Below are 26,840 nucleotides of genomic sequence, written 5' to 3' on the forward strand. Positions count from 1 at the left end.
CTCCGAACTGAAGCGACAGCTTGCTTGATTATCACGCTAAATAATCCATCATAAATAAAACATAACTTCCTTTGGAATTTCGTCATACATACAAATACCATTCAATAAGTTATTTTTTGGCTAATTTGAAACCTGGTATAACGTTTTTTCAGTAAAATAGAGCATCAGTTAAGCTCCCTCTATTAGACGAATTCTAGAAGTAGATCTAAAAATACATAAAAATACGGCCGAAAGTAAGTACGGAACTAAAAGTCAACTTCGATTCAAAAATTACGTATAGTTTACCTTTCCTGCGATGCAAATATCTATATGGAGCTGTGGACTAGTGTGCGACCTGACCAACAGATGGCGCGCGTCTATTCAATCCGTGGTCGAAACACTGATTAATAAGTAATGAAGTTCAGTGGTAATAATAGTTGTCATCATTAAGAATTAAATGGACCAAATTTTAGACGTATAATTCCCATATTATTTCGTCCACTTCATCAAAAATATATTTTCCTTGTTAAAGCATTGACAAAACGGACGAAAGTGTCTCCGAGAAATATTAATGAAGTGACAGATGTAAGTGCACTTAATAATTACATTAAGATGGCCATGATACTGAGAAACCCAGACAAGTCCACCTCGTATTCAAAACTAATCAATATTTCTAGTTCATCAACAATTTATAGATGGTTCGAAGCTGTGTTTTTGTGATAAACAAGTTTAAACTGTAGGAACTGTAGTGTATTTTTTCAGTAAAACTGACAATTAAGAAATATAGGTTTTGTTATCATTTCAACGTTTCTGATTTATTGAAAATTTGACTTTCATAACATTGTTGACACATGTCTGACATTTTTAGAATATGGAGCTTCAACATTGTTTACTCACTAAAAATAATTTCAGTGATTTAGTCAGAAATTTAAAAAAATGTTACCAGTTTGGTGGAAACATTTGTTCGTTCATCTTGTCAAAATTTTTTGAATTGTGTGTAAGTCTTGCACCAATAATGTTTCGTTTTAATCGAATAACGAGAACGAAAGAAAAACGGAAAAGATTTTCCGCTTCCGCTGTCGCCATTTGCGGTTTGATGAACATTTATTAGAGAACTAATCTCTGAAACTGGTGAACTGGGAAAGAAATAACGTCGCTTCAAATTATAGATAAGGAAAAATCAATTTCTAAATGTGAAATATAACTTGGTTTGTGGTTTAATATATAATTCACACATAGTTTAATAAGATATAATATTGATCTTTTGTTTCAACATGTATTTTCGTGCCTTTTAAAAAATTATACGAAAATACAGAAGTTGTACATTTTCGAAAATATGTATATAAATTTGTTTTGTTGTTTCGATTTTCAGGGTCTTGACCGAATTATATGATATTTTTATCTCGAAATACAAGTATTAATGAATCTCTCGTGAACAACAGGAAGCTGTCAGATGAGGATACACTTATCAGAAAAAATGTAGATTTGCTTCGCCGAAATTATTGTAATAACTATTCGTCGTCTACTTCAGTGAAACTATGAACATCTCTGTGGTCTTTCTCGTGTTTTTGTTCAGTTTCTTAGAGCCAGCTGTGACTCTGAATATAAGAGATGGTAATTATACAGTGAACATCCGCTTTAAAAATTACTCATCCAAGAATTTGTAGAGTTAGCTCTAGTAAACAGACCCTTCGTAAATCGCACCGCTTCTCCAACAAACTTTGAGCATTTCCGACGGAAAAGATACTTAGGTCTAAGTAAACGTTTTAAGGTGATCGAAACTTCCGAAATCCGTCACTCACTAATCCTCGTATTTTAGCTAAACAAACGATACCAGGAATGCGTAGCACCCGACGATGCCAAGGGTCACTGTAAACACCTCATTTTTTGCCCTATGGCCGTGCTTAAAAATGTTCAAAATGTCCTCGACTACCTTTGTGTCATTGAAAAAATGTACAAGCTGTGTTTTATGCAAAAGGTCTTTTGAAATAATTCTCGTTTGTAGGCACGTCGGCGTTTGCTGTCCTGATGACATCGCTCTAAGCGGAGTAGCCGGTTCTCAAATAATTTTGGACCTACCGGGAGGAGGGGAAGATTATGAGAAAAACGACAACACGACAGGTGAGCTTTATTGTTAAAAGGTATGCAAATGAGTAACCCTTTCAGGATGCGGAATTCCAATTGAGGGAAACCCCGGTAGTAAAAAATCAATAGGTCAACAGTGGCCTTGGATGGCGGCTCTTTTCAGACCGAAAGAACTGGCACAAGGCTTAGAGCAGCAGTTCTGTGGAGGGGCTGTTATTACTGAAAATCACGTATTGACAGCGGCTCACTGCACTTTGGGGTAAACTCGTCAGGGAATCCTATTTAAGGTTCGTATCTCTAAAAATAATGATTCCAGACTCACAGCCGATGAAATACGCGTTCGTTTGGGCGAATATAATTTCGCCAAATCCAGTGAAACCCGAGCGTTGGATTACGTCGTAGAATCAATCACCGACCACGAAGACTTCGATAAAGCGACCTATGCTAATGACATTTCAATTATAAAAATGAAAAAAGCGACCAGTTTCAATACCTACATATGGCCTATTTGCCTACCGCCGGTCGACAGAGATTTCGAAAAGGAAGTTGCTATTGTTGCCGGTTGGGGACAGACCTTTTACGCTGGACCTATCAGTCAAGTGTTGCTTCACGTCGAAGTGCCAGTTTGGACCCTCAAGACTTGTCAAAATTCGTTCCTTCAAAGAATCACCGAAGATAATCTTTGTGCCGCCGGGTTGGACGGCGGAAAGGATTCGTGTTTGGTAACGGGATGAATTTTATTGTCTTATTCTATACAAAATAGGCTGCTTTAGGGTGATTCCGGGGGACCTCTAATGTTCCAGTTGGAGAATGGCCGCTGGATCACTATCGGGATTGTTTCCTGGGGCATCGGATGCGGAAATAAAGGAAGTCCGGGTATTTATACCAAAGTTAGTAAATATATACCATGGATTATCAAAAATACTATCGCGAAATGATCAGCTCGCTATTGTTACGCAAACCCTTCTATATGTTCTACTATTGCTTCTTAGAGAGTGCTGAAATATAGCATATTTTCTGTGGATAAATAAAGAGTAAATTTTCTTTTTGTTACACTTGTCACAACCTGCTTTTATCCCTCCTTTCTCTACTATCATTTTTCTTTCGCCTCCGCGTCTAATCCTCACCCACACACTGTTCCAATCGATGAAATTTTGCCGAGACTATAAATCGCTTATGGTTATTGCGCTAAAATATAGCCTTGACGTGTTTTTTAAGTCGACGATTCTAGCCGTGACTTAGGTATTGGATTTGATTTTTTTTATATTTTCAGCTAAATCAGTCTTACTTGTGTAACGTCTTTCTACTAATTGAATTTCGTCCCTACTGAGCTTTATTTTCCTCCGAAGTGTAGATGACATTTTGACACCGGGGTCTCCAGGGACAAGAAAAAATACGTTTATTGACCTTTGCTACGAAGCTACGAAATAAAACACGTCTTCGTTTTAAAAATTTATATTTAGAACAATAATTAAAATAACCATAAATAACATATATGAAAATAGAGGAAACTGAATCACAAATCTGAACCTAACGTTAATTAGGTTTTGGTTCAATACTGTTTAATAATCCTGCCGTATACAATAAAATGATCCACTTCACCTTAATTTAGCAGGAGGATTGTTCACGCATTCGAATTGTACTCTGGGGGTGACGTTATGGAAAGTAATGGTACCTCGGTTTCATCAATCTGATGTTCTTGAAAATTCACTTCGTTTAAAGCTTTGCCGTTATTCGCCATCTGTTTTCTTACGCTGTTGGGTACAGGAGTGCTTGGAGGTTTAGCGGGTTTTAAATCGGGAACGGGTGACTGGGTAGTGTTTTTGTTTTCAAATTCGCCATTTAGCCAATAAGTGACCATCGGACCTTTTCCCTAAAAAAGCCAAGTTAACGTAATTATATAAACCCGAAAAAACAGTCTTTGGCTTACCTTTAAAACAACCTCGCCCCGCCGCTCTATATCAAACGTTCCAAACATTTCCAGGAATTCCTTAGTAGCAGGACTTATGTGTATTCTTAGCGGGAGCCCGTTTGTCTCCATTCGCGATGCTGTGTTGACGGTATCTCCAAAAAGACAATATCTCGGCATTTTTAAGCCGACAACCCCAGCAACACAAGGTCCAGTGTGTATTCCTATTCTCAGTTTCAAGCACGTGTGCGGCTTATGTTTGATTTTGAAAGTTTTAACCGCCTCGAGTAGAGCCAGCGACATTCTCGCTATCTCCCTTGCGTGGTTGTTGCCGTTCCGGACGGGCAGTCCCGACACCACCATGTAAGAATCTCCTATAGTTTCAACCTGAAAGCAAAGTCTGGTCATCGAGCGCCCCGATCATTGCCTGCTACTTTACTTTATAAACATCGAAGTTCCCTATAATGGAATCGAAGCAAGTATAGAGCTCATTCAAGAAATCTACCACCTCTAGCGGTGTACTTTCAGCGCAAAGACTCGTAAAACCCTGGATGTCGCTAAAGTGTATGGTAACATATTCGAAAGTTTCTGCAATGACGGATTCTCCGGTGATTAACTGCTGAGCGACGCTCTTCGGCAGCAACTGATAGAGCAAATCTTCGCACCTACGCTTCTCTTCTAAATAATCGGCTGTTCTTTCTTCCACCAACGACTCCAAATTATTTGCGTACTGCTCCATCCGCACCAGGAGGTTGTCAAGCAGATTTCCGTCGCTCTCTCTGTAACGCAATTTCGTCAATTTTGCGCGAGATCTTACAAATGAAGTCGCGCCTCTAGCATAATTTTAGCTTGACGCCGAATCAAGAGTAATTGCATTTAGCTACGCAAGGAAGGAGAGTTTACTCGACATACTTATTTATATGCTTCAATCTGCTTTTCACCGACGAAAAATCAGGCCTGTCGGCAGCGTCTTCAGACCAACACTTTTTCATCATCAAAGCGACTTCCTCCTCGCATATCGCTTCCCCCAAAGATGGTCGCAGTGGTTGGCCCCCGTTCGCGTCTGGTCCCTTACGAACAGCGTCGACTTTTTCTGCGAAAAGTTTCAAATTAAACAGAGACGCTTTTTATGGCAGTTACATCGACAGAAAAGTGGGCATCAAGCCAATCGACCCCAAACGACCTCGCAGGAAATTCAAGCGCGTCCGAGATTTTTTATCACAGTCGTAATTAAAACATAAATCGTTAATCGCTATTTAATAACAGCTTTATACCCGACATTAATTACACGAAATCCCATTTAGAGGTTACGCGAAAGGTGTTTTTCCCGTCAGGACGCGTCAAACGTCAACTTGAGGATTAAAGTGTTTCCGAGTAATTTCAACGATGTTTATTGACTTCGAAATAATGGGAAACCTCTTGAATTCAAAATCGGATTTTTCTTCTCTGTTTAGCATCTCAGAAGGGCAGCGATGCTAGCAATAAATCAATTATGCGAAGTTTGCTTTTTTTCACCCGACGGAGCATAAAATCATGCCAATTTTCCTACTCGTTACTCACTCGAATACGAGATAAGATGTAGTATCGAAACGAAGGGTGTTAACCTTCCGGTAGTACCTAAAATAACGAAAAACTGAAAGATACTCGTACAGTTTTATTTTGTCACTGTTCGTTTAGCGACCTTGGTAGCTTTGACTACCCTTGCTGTTCAAGGATAGGGAGAAATGATTTCTGAATAATGCATATATTCTGACAAAGCATGAAAGCGACATGTTTCTCACTATAAACCAGCTTCACCAATTTGTAAAAACTTATTTTGGGAAAAATATCACTAAAGACTCCTACTAACGAATGCCAAAAGACAAACGATTTGTAAACTTGAACACTAACTGAAGCCATCACGCTTTGCATAGTCCTCTTTGTATGTATAATACATATTACAGAAATTCTAACCCAGTGATATGTAACTTTGATAAGTGATACGGGTCCTATTATCACTGTGATGTAATGATGATATTCATAATTACAATTACATACCAGACATATCTGCCACCTAAGTAAACTGATACTACTGGAAAAAATCCGTACCGTATTATTAAGTATAGGGTGTCACGGTTAATATCAATTATGTTGATGTATTCCTACTCTGAAGATTGTATGACAAATTAATAATTAAATTAAACACAAGACGGCAGAAACCTACTGGAGCGGAAATTAATTCAAAGCATGTTCTGCACCCGGATTCGATCTGCGGTTCCACTTACACCATTTATATTCATTGAAAAGTCTCCGTTGGCTCACGTGGTCGAGGGCGAAAAGGAAAACGTGATGGAGTTTTCATATAAGTCGAGAAAAATAAGCTTGTTGTAACGTTAATTTCGCATACAACAGGCATATTGTTATCAAGTTTGGGTACCAAAATTTTATTTATTAGATTCTTTACACGCAATACTTTTTGCGTTCTTTAATTAATTAGACTGCAAAATTCCCGTTGCAAACTTTAAGAATTAATAAGAATTTTTTAAGAAAACTTCTTTAATAAAAATGGAAACAACGTTTTTGCCGAGCTACAAACAAGACCGATTTAATTGTTTTCGTGTACTTATGTGATGGAAAAGTTTCGAGAGACTTTTAACTAGCGTTTCTGTATTGTGTTCTTACAATTCCGCGCTAAGTCCCGTTAAGACTTTATAAACAAACTTTAAGTGTATGCCTGAGTTTTCTTCACTTCTTTTTGTTGCGTACTGTACGTGTCCCTGGAAATAAGATTGACGCTTCGCAGTTCAACAACTTTTCAACTTTTAACGTGAACAGATGAAAAAACGTTGAACAATAAAACCACCCTCAAGAATTTTTATGTGTGTAAAGATCAAAGCGAATGTACAAGTTGTAACGGAAATTATAAGGCGCGCTATTTCGTACAACTTTGTACAACTTAGTATTTTCCTTTTCCGCTTGACGTAATTTGCCCGAATACGTGTTTTTTTTCGTTTACGCGCCACGAATATACTGATAATGATTCGTTCTTGTAATGCAACGTCCGCAGTTGAATTATTTTTTTGTAGTAGATATGTGATTAAAATTGAGTGCGTCGATTTTGAAATTTTCTGGAAGCACTTCGCTAAGTTACTTTACGGTAGTTAACGCGAACGTTAAGATAATTCGATTAGACGTTGTGAGAAATTTGTATATGACTGGTGATGAGAACCTCGGTCGTATAATTTCAGTCCCTGATTAAATATTAAAATATTCTAATATCCGGCTCAAAGGGTGCTTGAAGGGTTATTTGTAACCAATTCCCGCGATAACTTAATGCCGGTAGTGAAACATTTATAACTTTCCAAGTAAAGCGTGAAAGTTCGCAAACAAGATGAAAAGATTTGCGTTTGTATACGAAGCATGCGAAAGCGTGGGAAAACAATGAAAAATTTTATGAGAGCGTAAAAACTGATTGAAACTGCTTCGTTAATGGAAATTCGAAATGTGCGAGTAAAAATAAACACAAAATGAAATTGCTAATGCCGTAAAGAACATCAACAGTCGAAAAGCATTGGCGCAAGTTTTTGCAAGTTACTACAAAGAGGGACATGCAGAGCGCTATTTACTTAAATGTTTGAAGCGGTCTTCGAGAATAGCATTGCAGTTATCACAATTTAGTGTGCAATGGGGCCTTCGAACTTCTAAAAGAGGACTGACGGCCCTCCGCGGAGACGTGTTGGAGTCCATCTCCAGCCCAGCGCTTTCCGACGGAAGGGTCAAAGACATGTCAGAACTTGCACTTGCCATGTTGTCTACAACATAGCAGACGTGCGAGTACCGGTCGCAACTACGGTCGACGTCCTACTATCATTTCAACTGACTCGCGCTACCGCCACACACTGAGAAGAGAAATCAATGTTCCTGCGCCGGTCCATTCTAAGGCTGAAAGCTCTACTCTTTGAAAAACTGACTCAAATCTTGCTACTGGCAAATCTGAAAATTATCCCGCTGATACCACTCGGATCGCACGCGGTAAATAAATAAACACAGATTTGTTTTTTGTCGCACTTCAATTTAACTTCCACTGAGAAACAATCTCGCGAAAGTCAAAGGCAAAGAAAGTCATTTCGGGGGAGCCGCTTTTTCGCACCTTTTAGTAATTAAGAAAACTTATTATCGATATTACTGTTATTTCCATCACTTCCTGACATTTAAAGCTAGTTACGAAACAATTGATTAAGCAATTTTTCACGTTCACTTCACGATCAAAGAACGTTACGAAGTGGAAAATTTATTTGATACATATATCCAACCGTTTTACGCTTCAGATAAAAGCTAATAGAACTGTTTCCACTTTTGGTGATTAATAGAAAAGCAAGTAGAAACGGACGTAGACTGTCAGGGCAACGCGAAACGTTCATCTCGCTTGTAAACAAACCACCAAAATTACTGCAAGTAAGTTTCCTGAAATTTTCCTCGATTAATTTAATCGGAAATCTCACATTTATTTCACAAAGTTTGAAACGCCTGCCGCTCATTAACTCCAATTAACGGCTCGCTCGGAAACTTCTGTCTATACCAACACACAGTATTATTCTAATATAACAAGGGAATAACAGTTACCTAACGAAAATTTACAATCTGTATAAACCTGTCGGGTCCGCATGTATAACAACATTCACTGCACCAAATGGACTTCGCAACCTCTTTATTCAAAAAGAAGACGGAAAATCACGTTACTCGAGATAGTAAAAAGGCAACAACAAAAAATGTAAATAGACATCGAAAGAAGATACGTCAGTTTTCTCTTGAGAACGAGGTCACGTGATTCCTACAGATACGTCTGCTCCGATCCATAGTGCATTCGATAAGTTTCTCCAACTTCTTTCAAATCATCTACGGCAGTTCTACTATAACTACAAAGAGCGTTCAAAAAGAACGCCAATTTGATTCAATTGGATTCTCTTTCTTTCTTCGCATTCCTGCTGTCCTTTGCAACAGTTAATAGTTTCTTTTGTCAGCACGCTTGTCACGAGTTTTATTTAAGGTTTACAGGATCTCCCAAATCTATCAGAAAAATAAAATTCGCCTCGAAAAAAAACTTTTTACATCAGAGCAAAGAAGGCTCAAAGAGCTCCACCGACCTAAAACATATTACGTCCCCTTCATCAGAAAACAGGAAATTAGAATAATGTAAGAACTGTGGGATCGGTTTCCGCACGTGAGGGTTGTATGTTGCGGTTATATTTGGGAAACTGAAACTAAGTACATCGCAACCGCACGAAGCTCGTAAATTAAAATTTCAGTTACACTAATTGAATTACGTTTCCGCTTTGTAATTGTATTGTCTGTGTTTCACACTCTATATAATATACCATCTGAATGTTTCCGTATAACTTTAGAATGGGTAAAGTAGCATGATCGCATTAGTAGATTTTCCGTAATCCTTGATTTGTCACCAAGGGAACATGAATAACGCATAATCGAACAGACGAACACGTTTACCCAATTTTCTTGGATACACTGTTAGCGTGTGCTGGCTGAATTTGGAGCTAAAGAAGAGATTATTCACTAAGCGTGCACTGCAAAGAAATTGGTTTGTAATCGCTTGTTCGTACCGTGCATATAAAATCATATAAAATATAACGTCTCGAATTTCAACAATTTTCCTCACCAAATAACGATATAAAAGAAAAAGAAATCGAAGGGATAAAGATAAAGTGTTCTTGGAATTAGTTCTCAACGTAAGTGCATTACAGCATCATAAGTCCTTCCAAGTTTAATGCTCGTAGCTAATAAAGTGCGCGTTACCAGATGTTTGCACGTAATTGCTTCTTGACAGTTGCAACAGAAAACCTAAATACGTCTTTTTAAACCTATCATGACTTATATTTAGAAAAACAATCCGCAACCAACTCTATTTCCACCTACTACGCAAGATTATTCAAATTTCTCAATTAAATTTGTTGTGCTTCCACCAACCACCGTACGTGTACACACCACTATCGCGCTTGAAATTCAAATTATCAGCTCACTGAGAATCCTAACTTGACTTTCTGCCTGGTTGCCGCCAGTTTGATTAGTTCTGGAACGACATTTAGTATTATGACGTGACGTTAGATCAACCTGAGTTGGGCAACTTCATCTTAATAAAACCATACCCTTCAGCCGTACGTGGGCAGTAGGTTCTAAAACTGTAAACATTAAAGGCTCAGGTTAAAGGTCGACCGGTTGAATATCGTTGAGGAAACACTGAATAGTCGTTAACTGTGATAATTTTAACTTTGTCGATATAAGGTGGCAGCAAACGTGCTTATTAAAGGATAAAGTCCATCGTATCCTAAAATACTTGTCGCGTTCGTTATTGTATCATAAATGACAAAAATACGTGCCAAAGTTGACATTTATTGGAGAAAATTTTCTTCAATATGCTAAATCAAAGCTCTATCAGACCATGGACTAGTTGCAAGCCACGTGTTAACTAGCGAATTTATTATTCACACTTTGATTATGTGGATCTATTCGGTACCAGTTTAAGGTATGACTCTCTATTCTGTCCGGTGATTTTGATATTTGATCTAGGTGGACGAAGCAGGAAATGTTACGCTGGTAACCCTCGAGTGGGTAGTTCCCGAGGGACGCAGTAACGACTAATGAGGCGTTGAATAATGCCGAGAACATTGACAGTACCAACATCTGTACGAAAGAGTCACAGTCCCTGAAGTGTTCGAATCTTGGATTAATCATACTGTTCTTTAAAAATAGGCGTGTTGTACAAATTGATTCCAACTGGACTCTGTCTTGACTGAAATTGACTGAACAATCTCGTTCCCGAAGGTGACCTCTATTTAAACCCATACTTCCCTTCTAGAAGTTCCGCAGTCGAGGTCTTTCTGGAATACCCATCGCGATTTCCACTTCTAGACTTTTCTTTAGCGAACGCCGCCCGGCCGCCGTCACCCACGATGAATCACCCATATTTATTATTTAAGGTTTGGTTTAATCTAATCAGGTTAATTTTTGTGATGTTTCAGTTTTTCGCATTTTTAAGTTTTAGATTTTTCAGTTTTTTGATGTTTCGAATTTTTCGATTTCGACTTACTGACTTTCGATTTCTCGATTTCTTGATCTGATGTTCGATTTCTCGGTTTTTCGATGTTTCGATTTTTCAATTTTTTGATTTCCCAATTTTTCATCCTTTCAGTTGTGGAAATAGTATTTGGTAAGATAAGACCAATTTTGGCAGATGAGATAGCCTCTTAGAAAATAGGGGGCGGGTGGGTGGGGCTAGTACTTGGTAAGATAAGACTGATTTTGGCAGATGACACATCCTCTGAGAAAATAGGGGGCGGGTGGGTGGGGCTAGTATTGCGCACAAAAAAAAAGTGATTTTAGTAAATAACATATCCCTAAGAAAATTAAGACACAAGGGTTCCCTAAGATTCTATTATTAAACAATAGTTAAATAGTACTTGCTAAGATAATACTAATTTTGGCAAATCACATATCTTCCAAGAAAATAGACTTTTGACATTTTCAACTATTTTTCATTTATTTTCGAAAATTAGCGAAAAAAGTGACAAAAATTTTTCCTAATTTCCAGAAAATTTTTGTCTGAAACAGTTAAAAGATGCCAACGGAAAATATGTAGTTGACTTGTAGATAATTTTTCGCAGATTACGAATCTAAAATATTTTTCACGATTTGTCTTCAAATAACTGAGAAATGCGAGAAAAGGACTCCAAAAATTCCCAACATTTCCAAAAAATTTTAAACCGTTCCAAATGGCTTTATTTGAGAGGAAAACATTGAGTTTCTAGTTTTATAGAATACTAATCGCAAATTTACCTTATGAAATACTAGCCCCGCCCACCCACTCACCCTCCATTTTCTTAAAGAGTATGTCGTTTGCCAAAAATTGCCCTATTTAAGCAAGTACTAGCCCCACCCACCCACCCTCTATTTTCTTAGGGATATGTTATTTACTAAAATCAGTTTTATTCTTAGCAAATACTAGCCCCGCCTACCCGCCCTCTCTTTCCTTGTAGGATATGTCATTTGCCACAGTTGGTCTTATCTTAGCAAGTACTAGCCCCGCCTACCCGCCCTCTAGTTTCTTGGAAGGTATGTGATTTGCCAAAATCAGTATTATCTTACCAAGTATTATATTGTATATTGAAATGGCAAAATAAATGATTAAACAATAATTAAATAGTACTTGCTAAGATAATACTGATTGATTTTGGCAAATCACATACCTTCCAAGAAAATAGAGGGTGGGTGGGCGGGGCTAGTATTTGATAAGATAAAACTGATTTTCGCACTTTTGACATTTTCAACTATTTTTCAACTATTTCAGAAAATTAGTTGAAGACATTTTTTTGTAATTTCCAAAAATGTTTTGTCTGAAACAGGTAAAAGACGATCTGATCCAACAGAAAATGGTTGGCTTATAGATAATTTTTCGCAGATTACGAATCTAAAATATTTTTCACGATTTGTCTTCAAATAACTGAGAAATGCGAGAAAAGGACTCCGAAAATTCCCAACATTTCCAAAAAATTTTAAACCGTTCCAAATGGCTTTATTTGAGAGGAAAACATTGAGTTTCTAGTTTTATAGAATACTAATCGCAAATTTACCTTATGAAATACTAGCTCCGCCCACCCACTCACCCTCCATTTTCTTAAAGATTATGTCGTTTGCCAAAAATTGCCTTATTTAAGCAAGTACTAGCTCCACCCACCCACCCTCTATTTTCTTAGGGATATGTTATTTACTAAAATCAGTTTTTTTCTTAGCAAATACTAGCCCTGCCCACCCGCCCTCTCTTTCCTTGCAGGATATGTCATTTGCCACAATTAGTCTTATCTTAGCAAGTACTAGCTTAAATAGTACTTCCTAAGGTAATACTAATTTTGGCAAATCACATATCTTCCAAGAAAATAGAGGGTGGGTGGGCGGGGCTAGTATTTGCTAAGATAAAACTGATTATTTATATTTTTTTGTAATTTCCAAAAAATTTTTGTCTGAAACAGTTAAAAGACGATCTGATCCAACGGAAAATAGTTGGCTTCTATCAATTTTTGACAGATTACGAATCTAAAATATTTTTCACGATTTGTCTTCAAATAACTGAGAAATGCGAGAAAAGGACTCCAAAAATTCCCAACATTTCCAAAAAATTTTAAACCGTTCCAAATGGGTTTATTTGAGAGGAAAACATTGAGTTTCTAGTTTTATAGAGTATTAATCGCAGATTTATCTTATGAAATACTAGCCCCAGCCACCCTCCCTCTCTTTTCTTGGAAGGTATCTCATTTGCCAAAAGTTGTTTTATTTTAGCAAGTACTAGCCCCGCCCACCCACCCTTTCTTTCCTTGTAGGACAAGTCATTTGCCACAATCAGTCTTACCTTGGCAAGTACATACTAGAACCCACAGTCGTCGTACCGAGGCGGCGTATGGGTTTCTTTCATAACAATACCTATGCTTTTAGGGTCAAGAAAATCTTAAAATCTACCCAACCCAAATATTCATGAAATAGATACCATTTCGTCTAACTCCACTAAACCCTCAGGTCTACCTGTAACGGACACTCATTCTCTTTTCATGAAGTATTAATGACGAGTGAAGTATTTTACCTTTTGCACTTTTTAGTAAGCTCGAATTATCCGGGGAAATAAGTAATCCTGGTATGAAAAAAAAGGGGTAAAAAATCCTGGCTACGAAAAAAACGAGTTGGAAGCAGACTGAATGCGATTCACCACCAGCTTTCAACGGTAATACTTATCTAGAAGTTTTTATATGTAGAACCGTGACCACGAAGTTTTACATTGGGGTATTCAGAGTGACCCTTGATACAGAGCACAAGGGCACGTACCCTGCTAAGACTATGGATGTTACATTATACACATACTTTATCATTGTAATAAGGTAATCATTCTGTTTTCGTGATTTATTGCTTCTACACGTTGTTTACGGTTATAATAAAACTTAAAAGGGAAGCTAAACGGTAAATCGGAAGCCGCCAACAGTCGAGACAGCTTCCAACTCATGTGCACCTGTTTGAGATAGTTGCTATTAAATAGTGGCACAGGTACACAATATTAGTGCAGCATACAAGCTCTGTGTGTAACGAGCATAGTCAAAACAATGAAACATAGCATATATTATTTATAATCGTCAAATAAATAGTTTGCATTGTGTACCAAACCTTAAGAGCAAACATAGATAGATATACTGTGTAAAGTGCGACCTAGTGCAACTTCTTTAACGATTCAACAATAGGTTTTACCGAAAAGTATTAGATATTTCGCAAGTTTGCGGCACATGGTTTAGTTTTCGTTTGTCGGTAGTGTGTGCGACAAAAGAAAGACACTAATAAATATTAATTAATTCAAAGTGAGGTTAGAAAATGATTAAGTAAGTGTTGCAGTTCGTGGGCAACAATGTAGCGATAGTCTGTGCTATTATACTGTAATCAGAATTATCCGTGGTTTCGGGTATTTTTTTCACCTTGCTCTAAAATTAATTAGGTACCCTTGACTGTACTTAGCAAATTGCTTACAGCAAAGTATACTTGTCGTTCTTGCTATACTGAGATCGTTTTGCCTTTCCTAATCAACAAACGTTCAAAAAGCAATCACTCTAAGTGCACCTAATTTGGGGGTTTAATTTCACGGCGAACCCAGGGTGATTTTAATTAAACATTCCAGTCTGGTAGAAACAGAACGAAATTTTTAAACACCGGTGACAAATATGTAAAATTCGCTTGTTATTCGTTGCCTGCTTAACATTTTTTCAGGTCACGTGATTGTAGTAATTCAGCATTTCAGCAGTATACGTGGATAGGGACAATAAAAAAGTTTAATAACACTCACACTCACCTTTAGCTGTTTTGAATTCGTCCAAATGGAAAACTCCTTGACGCGCAATAATTTCATGCATGATGATGGCGAATGAGTACATATCTCCTTTTTGTGTTCCTTCGGGAGGTGCGTTCTCGAATCTAAGAATTTCCGGCGCTGTCCAAAGCTGTCCTGAAACTTCGGTTTAAGTAAATGACGTTTTTTATTCCGAAGTCTTACGTTCCCAAAAGCTGTGCGCCTCTTCGGTCTCGTCGCTATCATTTGAGTGTTTTCTTAAAAAATGCAGTCCAAAATCTGTGATTTTCAACACGAATCTACTATCCACTAAACAGTTTGTCGACTTTAAAGCACCATGAGATTTTATCACTGAGTTATGTAAGTAATTCATACCACGAACGATATCCATAATTAGGGACATTTTGAAAGTGGTGTCAATTTGTACATTTTCGTTTTCTAAAATATCTTGCAAACTACCTTTCGGACAATATTCACTTAAAATACAATTCGGAATGTCTAAACAAGCGCCATAAAACTTCACTAAATTGTCATGGGACAAGTCTTTCATTACTTTCAGTTCTATCAACTGTTCGCGGGTTAGTTCGAACTTCACTTCCTGCAGATACTTGACTGCCACCCTGATAGCCTTGTAGAAGCCCACAGTTGTGTACAATTGCCGATCGCCCGCTACACTCATACCATCCATGCCCTCAAATTCGGTCTGCAAAAAAAATTGTTATTACCCGAGCTATAATCTTGTTTACTTCAAAAACACTACAATAGATTCTCTTTGTGTAACGATTCAGATTCTCAACATAAAGCAACTTTATGGTGTTAATTTATCGAAAATACACGTTGTAGCTATTAGCGAGTTTAATAGCTCCAAGGCTATGTTTTAGCGTGAAAATTACTCGTCTTGTGAACACTACACAGCGAATTAGTAACATTCATTTGTTTCGCTGTAATTAAGTACTTCGAACTTACAAAGTGTGAAACAAGATACTCATATTGATTAAAGGTTTCCGACGTAGCTGTGATTAAGATAAGACGAATTATAAATTGGTAATCTATTTTAGGAAAACCGGGCTTGAAAATTCTGCTATACAGGTATCTGCTGAATAAGAAAGAACAATTTTCCAACAAAGAAATTCATTTTCGTAAGCTATTCTTCTTCAAGATTACACAACATCTGGGTTTTGCTTACAGGCATAAATTTATTAACTAACGCAGAAAATTTTGAGATTTTTTATTCTTTTAATCGATGAAAAAGTAGAGATTTTACTGAGATAAACTAACGAGTCTCATAAATTATAGACGACGAGAATCCTCAGTTTCACTAGGAACTAAATTCAAATATCCGACTCATTACTTATTCAACAACCGCCATTAGCTCCACGCATAAAAACGAGCACTTTAGAAGTAACTCTTCTGTACGTTTTTGATTTTATTTTCACAAAAAACAAGACTGCTTCATCTAATTTCCATTTATCTTTGTCGTTTACGCGCGCATTTTGCCAAAAACATTGTTTGAGCCTGATTTACAAGACGAAAAATAGAAATCATAAAATAGGGTTAAAAACAGACAAATTGAGTGGTGTATATCCGGCGCCAACAGCCGACGGCAGGTGAGCGCACAACTGACAAAGCCAAATGAATGCCGTTGATCGGTCGAAAAGTCACGTGCGTCGTTCACTTGTTCGTGAGTCAGTGAAAGAAATTGTGCAGTTGAAAATGACTTCCAACTTTGACAACAATGTGAATCACAGAAAACGGCAATACGACAAACCCGTGACGCTTGGATTGGCAACGCCTACTTGGTTTACTAACGTTTCTTGCCGAATCACTGTGACGTAATAAAAATATATACAGTGCATCGCTTTTCCTGACATTTTCTCTAGTTAGTAAAGGATTGTGCGAGATTTTGGTGTTTGAAGCCAACACCCGGAAGGTTTATTTAATAAAAGCAACATGACTATTTCCCGGACAACTAAAACTTTATCAAAGGCTTTTATATAAGTCGTAATTTATTGCACGAACCTTCCTGCATGTGAAACTTCGCGAAAACATTCCCACCTGACGCTATTCGTTGCCCGTCGGATCTAACAGCATGCAACTTTGAGATATGGCATTCACACAATGTAGACGGAATATCCCGTGTTTCTCCTATTAAGTATTCCTATTATTACTAGTATTGTTAAAGCCTTGGTTGTTCGAGGAAAATAATTAAAGTACAGCCACAATTAGCTGGAGATTAGCCAGTGCAAGTGTTTTATAACATTATAACACTTCAGATAAAATTAGGGAAGGTTATAGAATGAAATCAGTGAATTAAACACAACCATATAAAAAGTAAAGATTAAATTTTATCAACGAAACTCGGTGAATGGAGTAATTTTTTCACTCCGAGCAGCTTTACTTTGACAGTAAAAAGTCATATTTTAACAAAATATACAATTTGTGGCATATGCGATCGACTAGAACCATCTGGTCCATCGCCAATTTCCGGGATGCTTCGAATTTATCGAATTGCCACTGCGTGATTTTTTCACGGTTTTGTAATTTCTATGAATTCGCTCATTGTTGACAATATCGGAAGCCATCTCAGATATAATGTGAACGACACGCACCACCTAAAACTCTCAAAAGTTTGTTTTTACGAACAGAAAAGTTACGTGCTTCACATAAAACTCCTAGAAGACATGTCCGGAGAACTGATTGAGGTATTGAAATTCTGTAAACGGCAGTGTTTTTAGCTTTAATAGGAAAGGATACTTCGGTATACGGCAGAAACGATGACTTTGAGTGCCGCTATCATAAGTTAGTTATTGTATTTGTAAATATCTAGATAAAGAGATTTATATGTCTAGATTGCAGTGTAATCAAAGCGGTTCTTTCCACAAATGAGTAAATGGAAATCTTGGTGAAGTTGTTGGTTAAAGAGAAGCTAAAATTAACGGGAAATGATTCGTTTTTTCGTGTCACATACAAAAGGTGGTCCTACTTTTCTTTCAGTTACAGTACGTAGATGAACTTATCGATTCGGAAAGTTTTCTTTGAGAAGCCGAGGTCTGAATACCTAGATGAAATGGCATTTGGGTTTAAAATAGCCCCTTGGAAAGGTCTGATGCAACGCAGTGTAGCATTCACAAGAGTTACATTTTCATCAAATTTTTCGCGTGTATGAAATACGAGCAAATTTGAATAGTTACGCAACAGCGTTATCTTTCTACGGAACTGTGACCGTGTTCCACTAGTGTAACAAGACTGTGAGTATGTGGGGGTTTCATTTTACAGAAATCAATTTTCATTTCGGCGTTTCGTATTTATTTTGTTTTTTGTACTGTGTCTATTTGTCAATTCCGAGCGAGACTTTCGCATGTAACTGACGTATATTAAAGATGGGAAAAGGATTTAATGAATTTCAAATAAATTTATCAGCTTTATTTCGGAAGTATTGAAATTCATGAAAATGCTAATTAGCTTAAATCGCGCCGCTTTCCCCCACTACCCTAAGTAATCAAGGTAAAAGAAAATTGAAATTTTATACTTAGGTAATAACGTTTAACTTGTTCACTTTAATAAGTAATTGCTAATTTTTCGTGATTGAATTAGAAAAGTTCGCCTTTAATTACAAGCTGGCTTCCCCTTCGAAGAGAAGACGTTGATTGAAAACTACTTCTCGGTTTAATCGGCAGAAGCACGATGTCGTCATAATTGACTTTCCACGCCATGGAATAAATAGCTCTCTTGAGCTTGAAATGCCTAGAAGAATAACGAAAAGTAAAGACCCAAATTCAAACTGGCTATGACATACCTATATAGAATTGTTCCAACGATCAATATACCCAGGCACAACACCAAAATCAGACTAATAAGCAAGATTTTTTCCGTATCCAGGGCTGGAAAATATTATTAAATTACAAACCTGTTATATCATCTGTCAGATTCTGGTCTACTTTTCTTACAACCTGTTTGAATCAACAACGTGATATAAATCTCAGTGTAGATAAATAAACTGATTTTAATCAATAAATACACGGAACTAGTGTGTAATAAAGTATAAAAAATAATTTACAATCGCCATAAACGTAGGTATATAATGAAATCGTAAGTGTCAAAAGTGGATTGGCTTTCGCTCAAATAATAGCTTTCAATACCGCAACCTATATTAACTATTGACTTTCTGCGTATGAAATTTTCTATGGTTGCGTCCAACGCCGTTTTACTGCTGCGGCAAACGAAAAAACTATTTATCTAGGAACAAATGTTTCCATGTCGCATCTACATAAATTAGCTTTTTGGCTTCTCTGGATCAAAACACCCGATAATTATAATTTTGTCCAATCCTTTAATTTTAGGTAAATATTGACTAAACAATGCTAATTGTTATATTACATTTATATCACATAAAAAAAAATGTATCTTATACACTGTGTACACTTTTTTTTCAATAAATGCATCACGTGTTACTGAAATATAAAGAGATTGCATTCGACAGTACAGAGGTTATCTAATCTATAACGTGTTTGATGTCATTCTTACGTGCCGTTTAATCCATCATTAAACTTGGCTTGTTTCAATGAACAAACAAAATCAGAAAGAAGACCCACTATTTAGCCACTTCAAAAAGTCCAGTGAATGAAAACACATTAATAAGCGAATATTTAAAACTACTACCTGTTTAAGCCTTTCCTAATATTTCTTGAACAAATTGTTGTTTTCTTTTGAGCACAATAATAAATTGTATCATGTTACATAACAGTCATTTCAAGTAGACTATTATTGTTCAAGAGATGTTCCTATAGCTACAATTGTTTGAGTTATTATTGGTCCAAATTTTATCTTTTATATTGAAGACACAATAACACCTTACAATCAAGAGTCGTCCAAAATTGTTACTATAATGTGATGCCCCAATTAACTATCTCATTTTCATCACATTATTAGTTTAGAGGAGGATCATATTCTCCCGAACTCAAATTCCGTAAAGGAGACGATTTGGGTTTGTTTCCATCATTTTCTCATAGCTTGTAACGATTCGATATGTTTTTTGGAAAAGGAGTCAATTTTTAAAAGGTAGCATTATAATAGCGTAAAAGTGGTTAATAGTGGTTATCTGAATCGTCTGTTGAATGATACATAAAACAAACTGTCGCTAGTGAGATTAGTGATTAGCGTCAGTAGTTTTGTCTAATTTACAAACTGTCCAGATTTACAACAAAACCAAAATTATTTGTTTAAATATCACCTCAAAAACTTTAAAACAATCAATTTACAATCAATTTACAATCAATTTATCATCTTTGGTTAAAGACTGTGAGTGATAATACATAGTGTTTATGCTTACGCGGACACAATGACATGTCGTAGCCACACGTAGGCGTATCCAGCGGATCCTCATTTAGCCACTGCACGTTCCACGTAGTGATATTTTTAATTTCATTGGTATATTCAGCAGCTATTTCGTACTGGTTCGAAGAGTTCAACTGAAGCATCACATACTTCGCCACTCTTTGTCCGTTACAATTCATAGTAATTTGTCCGTTTTTCCCTACAATAATGTTTAAGTACTTTCACCCCTAACCTACAACTAAAAACCTACCTTCGAACGTCGTTCCCATCATATTCCGAACTATGTCGTACCCCTTTGGCGTTTTCCCATTGGATTCGTTGAGCGCTTTATTGATGGCTGCTGCATAAAGCAACATTCCATCATACAAACCATCAAGATAAATTGAACCTCTTTGTTGTTGTTTTCCAACACTTGCGAAATTGGCTTCGTCATAAGGTGTAAATGTAAATATTGACCGAAACGCTTTTCTTGCCATTTCGTTTCTCTCCTTTGTGTCACTTTCCTCATGCCAGGGTCGCGAAGGACTAAAAAGAGCTTTAGGTAAAGGGAAATCGTCAGCACACTTTGCGAGAACACTTTGTTGGATAACGTACTCTGGACTGTTGTTGTACGTTTCGAAATTGAAGATGGTGTATTCTCCGCTTTCCATCATGTTCATCTTGTAGGCTTCTATCGCAAATTCGCGGATTTTGTCATGACTGGTACATGCAAGAATTACTAGAAAAGAAATTCGGTGCTTGTTATTTATAGTTTAATTTTCGATTAAAAATATCAAATTGGATTTGGTTGGAACATGTGTCCGGTGAGAGCGAAACCGGTCGATAGACTCTTGCATTTTTTAACAAGTCTCTCTTACGAACCTTTCACTGATAGCGTGATTTTTTTCTAAATATAGAAAAGAGAGTGGTACTTGAGGGGTATTATTTACGTTTCGTTAGCCACATAATAGCAAATCAAGTACACGTAATTATGAATACAACGAATGTGGTTCACTTATGAGAATATGTTTAACCAGTTATTCGATAGGTACTTGTGCGGGAGTTCACTTTGCTCATCGTCAGGATCAATCGATAATGAGATGTTCTCCTTTTTTCGTGCGGAGGCTGACGTTACGAGGAAGAGTGTAATAACATATCTCACAAGTTTGCACTAATTAAGGCGAGGAATTTAATTTTCTCACTTACTGCCATAATTAACTCCTACAATTTGTTCCAAGTAGTAATGGTAACTTAGCTGTAACAACACCAAATCTCCATCTTGAAAGTCGAGGTTCTCTACAGATTTCACTTCTTCGATAATGCTCTCCATTATAAATTTACAAGTGTTTTCACCGCCGAGTTCAATTTGTTGATCTTTTTCATACATGAGAGCGATTTTTTTCCATTTATACCTAAATATGCATCAAGTGACTGAATTTATGACAACGCTACTCTTACCTATGCATCATTAACGCAAAAAATTCACCGAAAGATCTAAAGTCCGTGGGACCTGAGTTGATAGTCATGTAATATTCATCCGAACATTTAGTTTTTTCTTGAGAAAATGCAAAAGTGAATCCTCCGGGTGTAATAACCGGCATTCCATAATAACCGATATATTTGGCAACTCGAGAAACACTGGCTGAAATAAAGTAACGATTTTTAAAAACTTTGTAACTCTAAACTTTCCACATTACCTAAGCAGTAATCGCAAATCGGGCCAAAGATAACATGAGCATGGTTGTTACTAGCGGGAATTAAATGCACCGTGGCGTATTCTTGTTTACACTCATCGTTATAAAATTGCGACGTAAAGTTAAATGTCAAATTTCCATCTTGTTTAAGCTGATTCAAAGTATCGTTTACCTGAAAAGTTACTAAATTAAACCTCTTAATTTAACGGCCCGGTTAAATCGTAAAGACCGCATTTTGCGACGTGAAAAAACTTCGTTAGAAGTACTTAGTACATAAATTAACTTTAAGCTCAGTGATCGAGAAAAAATTCGTCTGAAATTTAATGTTAAAAAACCATGTTGGCACCAGCAACGCGTTTCTGCTTAGTTTGACATTTACGGTCAAATAAGTGTCAAATAAATTGTCAAACAACTGCAGTGCCAACATCATTGTTTTAATCGACGAGCTAATAATTATAACAAATATGGAAATATGCTACGTCCAATGCGACGTTTTCCATACACTTCAAAAAATTACGTCACATGTTCTAAGTGACGTCACGGATGCAGCATGTTCATTAGATACTTGCACTTGCACAACGAGAAGTAGCGTGTCCACTAGTAAGTAAAGCAGATAAATCTGGGACACTGGGTATATTTTCCTAGTTTTTTAGCCGCTATTGGTATTTAATGATTTTTTCGTTCCAATAATACGGTTTTATTGCAGCCGCCACCGTCACTGCGCTCCTCAAATCAATACATCGCAAAACATGTAATCACTGTTGAAGGGAAATGAATTGAAGTGTGCAGTTATAGTTATGATCATTCATTTTCTGTCATTTTAAAGATAATTTAGCAAAACGTGCACCCTTTGATGTTTTATCCTAATTTATATATGTATTTTTTAATAAATACATGCTTTGAGATAAGCCAGGATGAAATCTGTTTACAACTAATCTATGATAATTGATTTATGATTCTTTTATCACTTATCCTACACAAAAGTATTTGTAATGAATATTGCTACTGTTGTTTGTTTATCTAATTGCACTACTTACATAATAAAACACTTAAACACCTACCATGAACACTGGGTACTTCAATCATACTTTTTTCGATTTAATGCATATTAAACGTTGACGTTACTTAATCATTTTTGATTTCTGTTATTCTAGTAGAAAGAATGACGAATGATAGCGTGACGACATTTGAATAGGGACACCTCAAATCTATCAAAACAATAGTTTGGGTGAGCCAATCTTCATTTTGGGGGTCCCAAAGTACAAACATCGTTATAAAGTCATAATCGAATAGCAACATTTTAGTAATTATAACTGTTCCAATAAAATTTATTAAGCAGATTTGATTTTGTGGTGTGTAAACCGGATAATTGCTAATAATTGATGGATTTCTGTATCGGACTGAAAATGTTGGCGCTAAAATAAGCAAACAAGGATTACCACACTCATCAATTTTATCAAAGTTATTAAGTTTGGATTTCAGCCATTATTGCGAACCCACGCACACCCAGACAAACGTAACAATGTTTTGAAATATTGTTTGATGTCGAATGGAGCATAAAAGAAGAAAACAAATATAAAGGTATATCGAGTGTCTCAGATGTTTGACTTTATTTTGCTTATTGATATTGAAACTGATATACAGTTAGGTGGATATTAACGCGTTTAGGGAAGTTTGCGAAAGGAAACCGAAGGCCAAGTGTAGCAACGTCATGTACAAAATAAATCATTTTGACATCGGTATAGGGGTATTTTGTACACGAAAGTCACAAGATATATCGATGACTAAGTACATTAAAGGGCACATTTTTAGTGTCAAAATTGACAGAAAAATTGTTGTTCTCTTTATTTTATTAATGTTTATGCTAACTGATGACTCACTAATTGAATTTTGTATAATCTTATGTATTTCTGAAGCCAGTAGTCATTAATATGAGATAAAGACAAGTTCCTGCATTAAATCTGATAACTTTCTACTATTATACAACAGTGTTTGATTATACTAAGCTTGTATCATATGACAATAGATACTGGTGTAAATAAAGTTATGATACATATCGCTTGAAATGCGGAAAATAAATCACTTTGAATTTAAAATTTTAAAATATTTCAGCAACATAGAACAAGTTTGAAGCTAAAAAATAAAATAAAAGAGAGTTTTTGTGGTGAAAAAGACCAAAGTGTGACCGGATTGGATGTTTGTAAGCTTCAACTAAAACAAGACAGAAATGCGGTGATGTTTACAAACACGACACTCTGCTGTTGGTGAAAATAAGGAAAATCAGGAGTATCCAAAAATAAACATTCGTACAAATGAAACAGTTATTCCAAAATTACAAAGGTGACCAATTAGAGGTTGCAAATAAATGATAAAATAATAGCAAACATAGAGACGTGTGATAAAAAATGTACTCCAAATATAATGAGAAAAAATTGCGAATAAAGCTTTATTTGCAAGACAAACAAGGAAATAAATTTATGGTGTCACAGTGGACTAATAAAGTCATTTATGTATTTAATGTATTTACGACACCTTTCCACGATTGTTTTTACTGCGTTTACAAGTGGTTTATTGAGAGATTTCTATGATTCATTGGAAGTAGTCTTTTTGTTCAGAGATTGTTATAGTATCTGAGATAAAGTAGATAATTATGTCGAAGTTTTATTTAGACGATATATTTTTTAAGGATTACAATTTAGATTGTTCTTTAGTACGTGACGATACGAATACTGTGTTTCAGTCTTCAAAATTGCTTAAAAATTTTGGCTATATATAAATTCGTTTAAAGACCAACCTCTTGTATGTTAACCAAGTATCCCTGTTCGTCTTCTTCTGGTAATATAACGGCCACATTAATCGTGCAATTGTCCGGACTATTACAAGTCTCAAAAGGGGTCATGTCAGAAGTTTGAATATCCTGGCCACATTTCTCACTTTGGTTTTCATTCCAAGTGCAGTTCGTTATATTCCAGGGTGGAATTTGAAGACGTGATGTATTCCAGTCGTACGCAAAACCAGCTTCCACAATCAAGAATATTCCAAACAGGAGCATAACTAAAATTCACACCGAAGTGTACAAGACCAAGTTTACGACATAACCACCGGCACAATTAACCCGCACTCAACGCATTTTATGGAAGCGACGAATATACTAAGTTTCGATACTGTTGTCGATAGCAAATATAGATAGTGCCGCCCGCGCAGATAAACAGATAACTTCTATAATAAAAGTGGACTACAGTGTGACATTTCATAATTGATTAAGTACTACAAGTACCGCTAATCAAATTATTACGTACTAGAAAATTTCGAAGAACACGTACTCCCATTTTACTTGTTTTTCGCGTCTAAGATGATGTCAAAACTAGCTTATCGTTTGCGTCCGCTTAATTTGGTACTCGACTGTACATATAGCGAATTTCGGAACAGCTTCTATTGTGGCAAGGATCGTTAAGAGTTGAGGTTTAAAACGTGCCAAATTCAATTCGAGCTTCTCTTTTTGGAGAAACTCCCTCATTGATTGGGGAGGGATCCACCCTGCGAGTTTTATTTCTGTATTCTGCACAATTTATTTCACGTTTTATGGCTGGATTGATTATTTTGGTATAATACTTCGATATTTGAAGTTAATAAAACGGCAATTAGGTGGCATATGGTTTTTAATTATTGTAACATATGGAAAAAGTTATTATTTTTATTATCTTCTCATAAAAGCTACTGCATTTTGGTATAATAAATTATACTCATGAACGAATAATAAAAACTAATTAGATACTTATTAATCATGGAAATTAATGAGTTTACCTTTGTGCGTCATTCATTTAATATGACAAAAGTTTGCCCTAATTCTCGTTTTGTATTTATTATGATTTATAGTATTATCAGATGGCTTTTATTCAAGTATGTTAATCTTTAAGTCCCATCATCGTAAAGCTTACATTCTACAAAGATGTTACAGGACAGAAACAATAAATTCTCTCTTTTATGTACGGCACGTGATCGTCCACACCAATATAAAACTCGGTTTAGGTTTGCCACTAAAAAGTTGAGGTTAACTTTTCTAATTTCTCTATTTAAATATGGTTTTATCACTTTTTAGTAAACACGAACATAAAACATTGGACTGCGGTTATCTGAACAAAACTCCCTCGCCCCTGAAGCATAAACGATCAAACAAATGAGTAGTAGTAAACCACACGTATAAATGAATGTTATTTTATACATTTTAAAGAGAATTTTAACTAAGGAAATACTTCAGATGTTTTATTGTACAATTTCACATTCTAAAAAAATAAGGTTTTACATTTTTAAAAATGATAGCTGGTGCCCCTGACAAGGTTTTACATTTTTAACAATGACAGTTGGAACCCCCGAGGAGGTTTAAAATTCTTGAAAACATATATATTTGGCGCCCCCGAGAAGGTTTTACATTTTTAAAAAAGACAGTTGGGACCCCCGAGAAGGTTTCACATTCTTAAAAAATATATTTGGGGCCTTCGAGAAGGTTTCACATTCTTAAAAAAGACATTTGGTGCCCCCGAGAAGGTTTTACATTTTAAAAAAAGGCACTTGAGACCCCCGAGAAGTAAAAAAACCAATTGGCGCCACCGAGAAGGTTTTACATTAATAAAAAATCTCCCATTTACCGGGCGGGTGCCTTGACCACTAGGCTACAGAGCGGCAGAGTGCCACCACAGTACTACGCCCCCCCCCCCCCCCCCAAGTACAGACTCATCATATTTTGTACATTTTAGATAGGATTTATTCGGCAAACTTTTGAACTGATGTCATTATTTTTTAGGGGGTATGAGCAAATACATCTTGATGATTATTTTGATTTTTTTCCAAAAATCTGGACGTTTCCCGTAAAAACTCAATACGGAATTATAAACTGCATGTGTTATTTCATACAATTTAAAGCTCAATTACTATGTGCAATATAAATACAAAATTTGACAACAATCGGTCCAATACTTTGGGAGATTATGTGTCTAAT

General features: G+C 36.3%; 2 protein-coding genes across 4 annotated transcripts; one reads left to right on the top strand and one right to left on the bottom strand.

Annotated features, from left to right (window-relative positions):
• The first annotated feature begins 380 nt into the window (after positions 1–380).
• LOC135141838 (trypsin I-P1-like) lies at positions 381–3,108 on the top strand. Of its 2 annotated transcripts, XM_064073352.1 has the most exons (9): positions 402–454; positions 512–564; positions 1,352–1,593; positions 1,638–1,750; positions 1,799–1,932; positions 1,985–2,100; positions 2,146–2,323; positions 2,381–2,786; positions 2,838–3,108. In XM_064073352.1, exons 3-9 carry the CDS (start codon positions 1,518–1,520, stop codon positions 3,000–3,002), a joined length of 1,188 nt encoding a protein of 395 aa, XP_063929422.1. In that variant the 5' UTR covers positions 402–454; positions 512–564; positions 1,352–1,517; the 3' UTR covers positions 3,003–3,108. The 2 variants fall into 2 exon arrangements, with proteins under 2 accessions (XP_063929423.1, XP_063929422.1); XM_064073353.1 differs by having other exon boundaries at positions 381–564; positions 1,647–1,750.
• A 395-nt stretch (positions 3,109–3,503) lies between these two features.
• LOC135141835 (atrial natriuretic peptide receptor 1) lies at positions 3,504–25,002 on the bottom strand. 2 transcript variants are annotated; one of them, XM_064073349.1, is made up of 15 exons: positions 24,639–25,002; positions 21,848–22,016; positions 21,609–21,792; positions 21,357–21,562; positions 20,766–20,889; positions 20,422–20,696; positions 20,167–20,370; positions 18,634–18,718; positions 18,452–18,581; positions 15,042–15,540; positions 14,841–14,993; positions 4,886–5,066; positions 4,413–4,752; positions 3,995–4,360; positions 3,504–3,937 (listed from the first exon to the last, which is right to left on the bottom strand). In XM_064073349.1, exons 1-15 carry the CDS (start codon positions 24,894–24,896, stop codon positions 3,689–3,691), a joined length of 3,423 nt encoding a protein of 1,140 aa, XP_063929419.1. In that variant the 5' UTR covers positions 24,897–25,002; the 3' UTR covers positions 3,504–3,688. The 2 variants fall into 2 exon arrangements, with proteins under 2 accessions (XP_063929419.1, XP_063929420.1); XM_064073350.1 differs by lacking the exon at positions 21,848–22,016 and having other exon boundaries at positions 24,639–24,701.
• Positions 25,003–26,840: the final 1,838 nt, after the last annotated feature.

The sequence above is a fragment of the Zophobas morio genome, unplaced genomic scaffold (assembly GCF_036711695.1).
Source record: "Zophobas morio isolate AGI-343-1 ecotype UQ-CSIRO unplaced genomic scaffold, CSIRO_AGI_Zmor_V1 ptg000044l, whole genome shotgun sequence".
NCBI lineage: Eukaryota > Metazoa > Arthropoda > Insecta > Coleoptera > Tenebrionidae > Zophobas > Zophobas morio.

What these genes read in the sequence shown, in the direction of transcription:
- LOC135141838 (XM_064073352.1), top strand. Translation starts at nt 1,518, where the DNA reads ATGAACATCTCTGTGGTCTTTCTCGTGTTTTTGTTCAGTTTCTTAGAG. An exon ending in GACTCTGAATATAAGAGATG is followed by an intron (nt 1,594 to 1,637) that starts GTAATTATACAG and finishes TACTCATCCAAG; the next exon opens with AATTTGTAGAGTTAGCTCTA. An exon ending in GTCTAAGTAAACGTTTTAAG is followed by an intron (nt 1,751 to 1,798) that starts GTGATCGAAACT and finishes CTCGTATTTTAG; the next exon opens with CTAAACAAACGATACCAGGA.
- LOC135141835 (XM_064073349.1), bottom strand. Translation starts at nt 24,896, where the DNA reads ATGCTCCTGTTTGGAATATTCTTGATTGTGGAAGCTGGTTTTGCGTAC. An exon ending in TGTAGGAGTTAATTATGGCA is followed by an intron (nt 20,890 to 21,356) that starts GTAAGTGAGAAA and finishes TTTCTTTTCTAG; the next exon opens with TAATTCTTGCATGTACCAGT. An exon ending in GGCGCACAGCTTTTGGGAAC is followed by an intron (nt 14,994 to 15,041) that starts GTAAGACTTCGG and finishes CCGAAGTTTCAG; the next exon opens with GACAGCTTTGGACAGCGCCG.